General features: G+C 54.5%; 1 protein-coding gene across 1 annotated transcript; it reads left to right on the top strand.

The window, feature by feature from the left end:
• Positions 1-829: 829 nt before the first annotated feature.
• Positions 830-7,226, top strand: LOC113962449 (zinc finger protein ZIC 5-like). The gene is given in 3 exon segments (XM_027673204.1): positions 830-1,339; positions 1,341-2,296; positions 6,694-7,226. Coding segments are annotated over 3 exon segments (1,755 nt in total). The 5' UTR covers positions 830-995; the 3' UTR covers positions 7,149-7,226.
• The last annotated feature ends 3,612 nt before the right edge of the window (positions 7,227-10,838 follow it).

Raw genomic sequence — 10,838 nt, 5'->3', positions numbered from 1 at the left:
ACATCCCAAAGCGTCGAGGGGCGTTTATGCTCCGGGCCGGTGTCACTGCGGCAGTTCCATCTCTATTTCGCCGTTGCAGAATTAAGGCTGAGGTGGAGGCAGCTGCTTGGGGTACGGCTGGCGGCCCCCCGAGGGTCAAGGGCTAGCTCTTCCCACGGGGCGCCGCGGCAAGGGGCTGCGGGAGGAGGAAGCCCCAAAGAAGCGGCGAGCGCAGGCTCCCAAAACTTCGCCCTAACATGTGCCACTTGCCCCCCTCCTCCTTCCCTCCCTGCTTACTCGTTTATTTTCTAAAGGAAAGGAATCCCAACCCCCGCCGTTTTCTTTTTAGGAAAACTTTGGCTGCCTTCCTCTAGTGTTACCTCAGGCGTGAGTACACACTGCCTTGGCCTCGCGTGGGTGTGGGGCTGCGTACGTTGTACGAGGGCGTGCTTTCCCGCCTCATCCATGAATGAAGTGGCCCTCCAAAAAAAAGAAAAAAGAGAAAGAAACCGAGTGCGGACCTGGGAAGCAGCCCCACGCGTGGGCTCTTTCCAGGCGAGCAGAGAAACCCCACGGCCCCGCAAACGTAAACGCGGCGGCGCCTGCGAGCAGGGCGCCCCGTCCGGTGCCGGGGGAGCAGAGGCAGCTGCCGCCCGGTGCTGCCCGGTGCTGCCGGCGGGGGGCGGCGGGGGGAGGCGGCGGGTGCGCCCCGTCGGGCCCTGCGCGAAGTTTTGCAAGTGCAACTTCGGGGGGCGGCGCGGGGGGGGGCGCGGGGGACGGCGGGGGCGGATCCCCGCTGGGCCCGCGGCCTGAAAGGAAGCCAATCGCGCGGCCCCGGCCGCTGCCAATCATCGAGATCCGTCCAATCCCTCCGGCGCGGTGTCCGAGCCGTATTCCCCAGCGCGCCGCCGGAGTGTGGTGAGGGTTCTGCCAATCGCGGGCGGGCAGAGCGGGGCCAGGGATGCGCGGGGCTCGGAGCGCAGACAAAAGAAGTTAAAGAGCCGCTTAATATATACATGTTTTTGAAGGCGGGTAAAGGGAAAAAAATAACAACAGCGAGCGTAGATGGGCTTGGCTGTGTCGTTATGGAGCCCCCTTTGAGCAAGAGGAACCCGACACTGAGATTAGCGGATTTGGCAGCGTCTCAGCCCCATCCTCACCAGAACATGACAGGCTTCCCGGGGCTGGGGAACCACCACGTCCACCCCCACCACGCGGCCCACCTCCACCCCGGGGACGCGGGCGGCGACCCCGGCGGCGCCCTCACGCCGCTCGGACCCGAGCACATGGCGCAGCCCGCCGCCCTCAAGCTCACACCCGAGGCGCTCACCGCCGCCGCCGCCGCCTTCGCCGCGCCCGCCGCCACCACCACCGCCGCCACCGCCGCCGCCACGGCCGCCGCCGCCACGGCCGCCGCCGCCACCACCGCCGCCGCCTACGCGCCGCCCGCCGCCGCCCTCCCGGGATACCCGTCGGGGGGGGGCGGCGGGACGGGACTTCCTCCTGCGGCGGGAGCTTCCCGCTGCCGCCGCCGCCGCCGTCCACGGGGCACTGGGAGAGCAGCACCCGCCCGTCGGCTCCCCCCACCTTCCGCACCCGCCACCCCACGGCGTCTTCATCTCGGCCGCGGGCACCTACGGCGCAGCCGACGGGGCGCACGCCGCCTTCCCGCCGCCGCCGTCCGGCGAGCAAGGCGCGCCCGCCGGCCGCCACCCGCCGCTCAACGGGCAGATGCGCCTGGGGCTGGCGGCCGCCGCCGGGGAGCTCTACGGGCGCGCCGAGGCGCACTACGGGGCTGCCGCCGCCTCCTCCTCCTCGGCGTTGCAAGGCTACGGCTCCGTCAACCTCAACCTGGCGGCGGCCGGCCACGGGCACCCGCACCACCCCCATCCCCACCACCACCACCATCCCCACCACCACCATGCCCACGTCGGGGCGGCGGCGGCGGCGGCCGGGGCCTTCCTGCGGTACATGCGACAGCCCATCAAGCAAGAGCTGATCTGCAAATGGATCGACCGGGATCCGCCTCCGCCGCCGCCACCGGGCGGTAGGAAGCCTTGCTCCAAAACTTTCAGCACGATGCAGGAGCTGGTGAGCCATGTCACCGTGGAGCACGTCGGCGGGCCCGAGCAGAGCAGCCACGTGTGCTACTGGGAGGAGTGTCCCCGCGAAGGCAAGCCCTTCAAAGCGAAATACAAACTCATCAACCACATCCGAGTGCACACGGGAGAGAAGCCCTTCCCCTGCCCCTTCCCCGGCTGCGGGAAGGTCTTCGCTCGTTCCGAAAACCTCAAGATCCACAAGCGGACTCATACAGGTAGGTTGTTCTTCCCCCCTCCCCCGCCCCTGCAAGGGTTTCCTTCTTCTTTTTTTTTTTTTTCTCCCTCCTTTCCTCCTCTTTTCCTCCTCTCCTACGCACCGCCGGACATGTGACTTTTTCATGAATAAGTAATTCGGCAGCACACGGGCCACGCACACACAGCTACGCACACGCACCCGGCCCCTCTGCCCGCACACACGTGTCCCGTCGCCCCCCCCCAATCCCCCTGCACCTTGGGCAGCTCCCTCCCCACCCCCTCTGCCACCCACCTCCCCACATCCCGGCACCACCGGATAAATACAACGATTAATAAATAACGCAGAGCTGGGGGAAGATGAGCAGCAGCCTCTGCGGAAGAGCGGGAGAGGACGAGCACCCGCCCGTCGCGGCTCCCTCCGCCCCTGTCCAGGGCACCACGGGGGGCTCACCCCGTGTCTGGGGAGCGCTGCCCTTTGCCACCTCCCTACCCGCGCCGAGGAACGGCGATTCTGCTTTTCCTGCTGGTTCTGCCGGCGGGACGAAGCCGGACGGAGGACGCTTCGCCCGGCCGAGATGGGGCCGCGGGGGCTCTTGGGGGCGCAGTTCCCCTGCGCTGCGGGCGGCGGCAGCGCTCGGGGCTGCCGGTAGTACCGGGGTACCGACCTGCCCCTGTGACCAGCGCTCCTGGGGCTACCCTCGCTCCGGAGCTGTCCCTCCTAGTGGGACCACCGATACTGCCGGGGGTACCTTCTGCCTGAGCTAGCGATACTGCCGTAACTACTGGGGATGCCGGCGGCGCTGCCGGGGCTGCTCGTGACGCTGGGTGCGGGTACTGACCCCTGTCCCGAGGCTGCTGGTGCTGCCCGGGCTCCTCCCGCCTGCGGCGGTGCCCGCGGAGCCGGAGAGCACGGAGCAAGGCGGGGGAAGGCTCTCACCGGAGGACGCTTCACTCCCTTTGGTGATCTGAGAAGGAAACTTCAAAGTTGCCCCGACTGCCTGGCGGGGCTGCGGGAGGAGGAAGCGGCACCCGGGGGAGATGCCCTGGAGAGGCTCGGGCTGTGTATGAGCCCTTGAGTATTTTTTCTTTCTGTGTTTGTTTTGGGGTTTTTCTTCTTTTTTTTTTTTTTCTTTTTCACTTTCTCCCCATTTGTCGCCACCTCCGAAATACGCATTTCCATCTGGGTGTTAAAACTCTGCCAAAAACGAACGAAGCCGGGATTTATAGTGGCAGATAAATATTATTCCTCGGAGGATACTTAAGGAAGTGGAGTTGCCGTAATTGCTTTCTTGATTTATTGTGTGCTGCTCGGGAAGAGAAAAGCGGCGACCGTGCAACGTGTTGTTCTGATGTAAAACCAAATGGCCCATGGCTGAAAGGATTATAGATTTTTATCTGCAGAATATGTCAGGCATGAGCCCATAGGTAGCAGCGGAGCCTTGAGGGTGCCCGGCGCTCTGCACCCAGAGCCGCGGGTGGGGGAGGAAGGTTTCTCCTGGGGGGTCTGGCACTTTTTGTTGTTATTCTTGTTGTTTTAATGGCACCGTGGGATGAGTTAAGTGCTGGAGGCCCGTGGTTTTGTCATCTATAGCCTTCTCCATCTGCCTTGGTTTGAAAAACAAAACTTCACTGCAGACTTTCCTGGGCTTCTCAATTCCTTACCCATCTCAGCTCCAAGGGGAGGGGGCTGAGGGGGGGAAAGTGGGAACGAGTCCGGGAGAGGTTTGGGAGTGGTCAGAGAGATTCAGCGGGAAAAAGACACCCTCCCCCCCAATAACCCAAATATGTATTGGTCACAGTTTGCAGCTCTAAGCTGAGATAGACCATTGGCCCGAGGCCCTGCGTGGGACATGGCCCCTTGCAAAGGAAATTTGGAGTTTTCAGCTTGCAGTCCCCGGGAGGGTGCCCACGCATGGGCCCACGGGGAAAGGCTATATCCACTCAGAAGGGGGCGTTACAACAAAGCAGCGCTCGGGGCAACAGCCCACCTAAAACGACAGCTCAGGCCCACGGGAGGACAAAGAGGTCATGAGTCTTTCCCCGCGCAGAGCCTTCGAGTGGATGAGGGATCCCAAACCTTCTGCCCATGCCTGTCAGATTAATTGCTGTAATTTTGCTTCCTCAACTTTAATTTAGTCATGTGCAGCTTGGGAGCAGGAGAGATTTACAAACTATTCGTTTATTATGGGCAGTCAGGGGTGTGTGTAGGGGGAATAACAACACCATAATTGTATCATTAGGAGATTTTATGTGTTTCTGGTAATTCTGCAGGAAGAAGAGTATGTTGGTAAATTCAGGAGGAGTTTGCTTGCTTGTTTTTTGGTTTTGTTTTTGTTTTGTCCTTTTTCCTCAAAAGCATTACCCTGGAAGCTGCACACCCCACTCTGCAGCTCCTCTCCCATTTTGGGGACAAATTGCTGTTGCCACCCCTGGTGTGTCCTAGTGGAAGTGGGGATCCTCTCACTCCTGCAACTTTGCTGCCCCCTCACTGAAGATGAGGCTTCCTTCTGATGATTTCCACACCCTGCCACCCTCCAAAAAAAGTGACCCCAAGACCCTTCTGTGTCCCTCCCCACCACCGGCACTGCTACTGCCGGGAGGAGTTACGGGATGGCACCTGGCATCTCGCCCCCTTCTTTGGGTTGAAACCACCTACAAATAGTTAAACTCTGACGTTATTCCCTCATCAGCATAATGGGGACACACTGGGACCTTCCCCACTCCTGGATTTATGGGGAATTGGATCATCGAGATCTGGAGACTGGTGAGGGTGCCATGTGTGAACCCATGTGGAAAGACACTTCCCTAAAGCCCCAAATGAGTGGATGCAATTCGGTCCGGATGGTAGGAGCACCTCAGGGAGCACCTCAGGGCAGCTTGGCTTGGGGCTCTGCAGGCCGCTGCCAGCAGCAGGATGTGTGAGCCTGCATCCTTGGAGTAACACAGATAGAAACCAGGCAAAACCTCTGGTAGATTCACTTTGTTTTACCAGAAAAGATAATAGTAATTAATGAACAAACAAAGTGACTGGAAATTTGTCTCGGGGGGTGTGCAGGGGTTTTCGTGCACTTAAAACCCACGAGGTACAATTTTAATTCCTTTTTTCCTCCCCTCCTTTTTTTTTAAAAAGATAAACTTGCACTTTCTAGTGCTACCACATTGGTGGTAGCTGAGACGATTTTAATTGAAAAAATTGATGCATAAATAGGCTGTGGAGGTGTATGTTTCTATAGTAACAGCCGAGAAACAGCTTCGGAAAATAAAAATAGTTTTCTTATCTCCATTGTTATTTTGCTAAACGCAACATGATTTTACAAATGTGAGGGGCAGTAAAAATTGCTTGGTGATAATGAGCAAATGTCCACCGAGAGAGCTGTTGGGTTGTTATTTCTGAGAATTCAGAGCAAAACAGATCTGAAAATACACATCAGTCGTTCATAAACCTATTCAAGAGTTGCAATAAACATGATAAGGATTATCAGTGCAGGTCTATCTCAGACTCACATGTGCATGGCAGGGGAAGAAAAAGTTGTTGTAAGAAACTTCAGTACAGGGCTCGGCCACTTTTTTTTTTCCTCTGGTCAACCAGCAGTAGGCATTTACCCAACCCCATTCAGGAACTACGGGGAAGGGTCGGTCTGGGACACGGCTATATATACCAGAACATATATATTCCAGGGTATGTTATGTGTGGAGACGAGGGTGTGATTTTCACAACCTCTTTAACTGTTAAGCAATGTGTAAAACTTAAAACAGAGAATCCAGACATTTTTAGATCCAAATTCGTCCGAGGTAAACAACTATGGTAACAGCAGTCTGCTGCCCTCATCTCCAGTGTTCGGGTTGATCCCCCCATCTTGCAGGTTCTCAATCCGAGCTGCTGGGTATTCTGTCTTTATATCGGGATGCTTAAACAGGTGTTACTTTTATTTCCCCCAAACTAATTATTCCCCCAGCGCAGTGCCCATTGGGAACGGATTACGCAGGAGATGTGCCAGCCGAGCCAGGCTGCCGGCAAACGCCAGCCCTCGCAGGCAAAGGCATTGAGAGGTTTTGTTTGGGCTCGGTCATTAGAGCGGTAATGAAGGTTTCTCGTGTGCGAGGGGAGCGCCGCAGAGGGCAAACAAGGCCGGGGGGGCCCTGCCGCCGCCAGCCCCGGCTTCAGGCTTGGAGGCTGCCAGCAGCGTGTCACAGGCAGCAAAACACGAGGAAGAGGTCGGAAGCCTCGGGCATGTCACGACTGTCGTGAGGGGGGAGGAAAAAGGGGAAAGGGGAGGAGAAGGAGGGAAGGAGAAGCTTTGCCCTGCCGCTCGTTCCCGGAGGCCGCGCTGCGGAGGGGCTGCGGTGCGGCGGGCGGGCTCCGGGCAGGGCCGAGCCCCCGCCCGCCGGTAACCGTGCCGTTGCTGTGTCCCGGCAGGGGAGAAGCCTTTCAAGTGCGAGTTTGACGGCTGCGAGAGGAAGTTCGCCAACAGCAGCGACCGCAAGAAGCACTCCCACGTCCACACCTCGGACAAGCCCTACTACTGCAAGATTCGCGGCTGCGACAAGTCTTACACCCACCCCAGCTCCCTGCGGAAGCACATGAAGATCCACTGCAAGTCCCCACCGCCCTCCCCGCCGCCAGGCTCACAGGGCTATGCGGCGGCGGGGCTCCCCGACTGCCCACTGCCCCCCGAGGCCGACCCGGCCGCCGAGCCGCCCCGTGGCCGCGCCGCCGCCCTGTCCCCGCCGGTCACCAACCTCAGCGAGTGGTACGTCTGCCAGGCCGGGGGGGCTCCCCGCCGGCCCCGCACCCCCTCCAGCCGCGACACCTCCCCGGCTTCCGAGGAGGACGAGCCCCATAGGACCTCGGGGGGCAGAACTGCTCCCTAGGGCCATGCTGAGCCGCGCCAAGCTGCCGCCGGTGGCCCAGCCCCACCACAGTGGCCTGGGCTGCAGCAGCCACCTGGCATGGGGGGTTGCTCTGGAAGTGTCAGCAGGTTTGACTCGCGCTATTTATTCCATGTATGAAACCCTATGGTGTTTATACGGTAACTAATTTAATTAAAGAGACTTGGACCTTTTTTTTTTCCCTTTGGTAAGAAGAAGCATTGTAATGCCAGGCTGGGCCATCTCAGCCACTCGCGCTGCACGGTGTGCAGGGGGACAGTGCCAAGGGAGATATCCTTCTCCTATCCTGCCCGTGCCCATTGCTCTTATCAAGAGAGTTTGCTGGTGAAGGCTGCGAGCTGGCAGAGCCCAGCCGCTCTCTGGAGTGGCTCTTAAATACCTTAGCTGCCACTCAGCGCCTCCTCTTTGGCCTGGGTAAAGCCCCAGGTCAGCAGCAGCCTCCTGACTGTAAAGCAGCACCTGCTAAAATCCAGCCAATCGAGGACAGGTTGTGCATCCCTCAAAATAAAATTAAATAAATGCATTTTCCTACCCCTCTTGAAGTTCAGCTCCTTTGTAATTGATGGTTTCTCTCCCGAGTCAGTGGGTCCCACCTGCACCCGGCGTTTTCTCTGCAGCCTTCTTTCTTTCTCCCTTAGTCCTAACCATGTGCAAACGATTTAGGGAAGAAAAGACAAAAGATGCAGGACTCCTTTATCACTCCTACATGGTTTGTACGTGTATGGCTCCTAATCCAGAGAATAAGAGAAACCCGCTGCTATTTGACAACTGTGATATTGTGATACATTTTGGATATATTTTTTTTTAAAACACAAAGACAGACAGCGAATTTCCCTTTTCTCGGGCTTGGTATTATTAATACTCTGGTTGTTATTGCTTTTTAAAGTTTGTCTCGCAGAGGAAGACTTTGTCTCATCCTCCCTCCAGCCCCTTCGGGATTGGGAAGGGGAGCAGCCCCCCAGGTCCAGCGAGTCCTGGAGTAGGGGGCAGGGATAGAGGGATTGTCTTTTTATTATTATTTTTATATATATTATTTCCTCTCTCCAACCGAGCCGATGCCTGCGCGCTTTTCACCATCCCCCTGAAGTGGCTCGGCAGAGTCACCTGGGAGGAGGGGACAGGAGCTGCTGGGAAAGAAGCGAGGGGTGGGGAAGCAGGCTGCCGTCGGGGTTCTAACTGCCCCCCAGCCCCAAGGGCCCAGCCCAGCGGCCGAGGGGCTGCGGGGCGCGGGGGACACTCCGGCCTGTCGCCCATCCGTCAGGAGCCAGGCGCAGGGCGCAAATGAAGTAAAGAGCACTAATTCCTCCTCAGAGACCCTGAGAGGAGAAGCGGCAGCCTCCCTCCCCTCCCCCAGGGCTCGACGAAATGTGTTTTGTGTGCCGTGAATGGTAGATGTCGTCTTGTCATTGTTAATAACGTGTATGTGAACGCGATTATTTTGTACAGTCGAATTAATTTATTTTCTGACATCACCCTTTTTCTTTCTTTTTTTTCCCCCTCCCCTGGAACAGTACAGAGCACACCAAAGAATTTTCTTATTAATTTTGGTGATAGATTGTTGTTTATGATGCTGTGGTTTGTAAAAAAACAAACAAAATTATATTTTTCAGCTTACTTGAAAGACTGATGTAATGTGAAACAGACTCTTCCTGCATGTGCTCCGTGCGGTGTGTTGGTGCTGATATATATATGTATAGTTCATAGAGATATTATATTATTAGTACAGTGCATGGTGCTGTCACTCTGGAAGCCTTTAAACGTTGTCTTCATATTGTTGTGTTGGATCTAAAGAAGCAGGTGTTACTTTAAAAACAAACAGAAAACTTGAATAGAAAATAATTTTTTAAAGTTCATTCGATTTGCTTTTTATTCGTTTTTCAAAGCCCATTTGAATAAATAGAAAATAATAAAGGAAGGTATGGACTTTTTAAAGAATAATTTATGTAATGTAATCTTATTAGAGATATATTGGTGCTGATTTATAAACGAACTTTTTAATTTATGCATTTTTTTAACAACAGATTGCACTATACATTACGACATGGCAGGGTTTATAAACTGTGGCTCGGGGGGATATATCACTATTTTTATGTACTTGCTACACGTAGGGTTACACAATTCCCCAACAATTTTATGACACATGATACCTCCTAAATAAAAAATGCTAATTTAAAATTTTTCATCTCTGTAAACGCCATAAAAAGCAAAAAAAAATTATCATGCAAATGAATAAAAATATTATTCCTATGTATTGCATGTGCCTTACTGACAGACGAGGGGCAGACAGACCAAAGCATTCCCTTTTCCCCCCGAAGGTCAGTAGGTAGAGTCAGATATAGCCATAGCCTCATAGCGTGGCAGGAGCAGCACCCGGAGATTTTGGGGGTGGCTGAGATACCCCGGCTTTCCCCAGAGAAACGTGTGAGTAAATACGGTTCTTCTTTGCATTTACGTTTGGGTTTGCAGCCAGGCAGAGGAGGGATGCTCTGAGCCGAGCCACCCCTGCGTCCCCCCCGCGGCTGCAGGCCTTGCCCCTGGGGGGGTTTGCCCCTGAGCCGGGTTAAGGGTGGGGGCATGGGATTGGGGGGTGCCTTCTCATGATGGAGCAGTTGGTGATCTGCTGCTGGCTTCCCGGGCACAGGGTAAAGAGAGGGATAGACAGACAGATAAGACACAGACAAAAGTCGGACATTCATACACACGAAATTCTTCATTTCTCTCAAGGACAGCTAATCAGAGTATCAAATCAAATCAATTAAAATGTTAGTATTTCTATTGGGAATTAAAAAAAAAAAAGAAAAAAAGATGTTCCCGGCAGTCTCCTCTCTCGGATACTCGTCAGTTAAACAGCACTACTCTTCAGTAGTAGACATAGAAGCAAAACGGTATGCCAGAACAGGATTCTGAAAGAGAGTCAGGCCAGGCAAGAAATAACGCCAGGAGATCACTGGAATGAAGGAGAAAAAAAAAAAAGTAGTTTTCTGGAGCTGAGGAGCAAAGACACAGGTTTCTCGTTTCCAGAGAGGAAAACTGAAAGAAACACGTGAAAAAATCCAGACAGAATTGTGCGTCAGCATCCTTCAGGATTATTTTTTAATTTTTAAAAATAAAATCAATTAAATAAAACTAGCCCAGGGTGATTGCACTCCCCGCCCTGTAATTTACCAGTGCTCGAAAATGACTGGTCAAAATGTCAAGAACAGTTTCACCAAAAGGTTAGAGTGTTTTTTAAGTCAGTTTTGTTAAATGTGGTAAAGGTGAAACAGGTTGCAAAGAGTTGTTTCAAGCAGAATGACAATAACCAACATACGAAGCAGAAAAACACTCATAAATGAGGGCTCCAATCAATGGGAAAACTTATAGCTCCCTAATGAAGTTTCTTGTGAAAAGGAAGGCGACACAAAGCCACTGAGACATGAATCATTCATGGGAAATATAAAAGATAAAAGATATCTGACAATGAGCAGAACCTTGTATAGAGTGTCTAAAACAAGTTTCCCCTTCTTATTTTCTGCTTCCCCCCCTCCCCAACCTCCCTCTCCTAGTGTTCCTTGCCCGCCCTATAGAGTTAACATTGACCAGTGCACGTCCTGCCCCACTTCAAAGTAATTTAGCCCAGAACGGAAGGCTTGGCGCTTGGACAATCTTCATGGTGTGTTAGGATTTCTATGG

The sequence above is a fragment of the Neopelma chrysocephalum genome, unplaced genomic scaffold, assembly GCF_003984885.1.
Source record: "Neopelma chrysocephalum unplaced genomic scaffold, ASM398488v2 Primary Assembly neopelma1_179824, whole genome shotgun sequence".
NCBI classification, from domain to species: Eukaryota; Metazoa; Chordata; class Aves; order Passeriformes; family Pipridae; genus Neopelma; species Neopelma chrysocephalum.
Note: the sequence above shows the minus strand (reverse complement) of the source record. Positions and strands in the feature narration are given on the sequence as shown.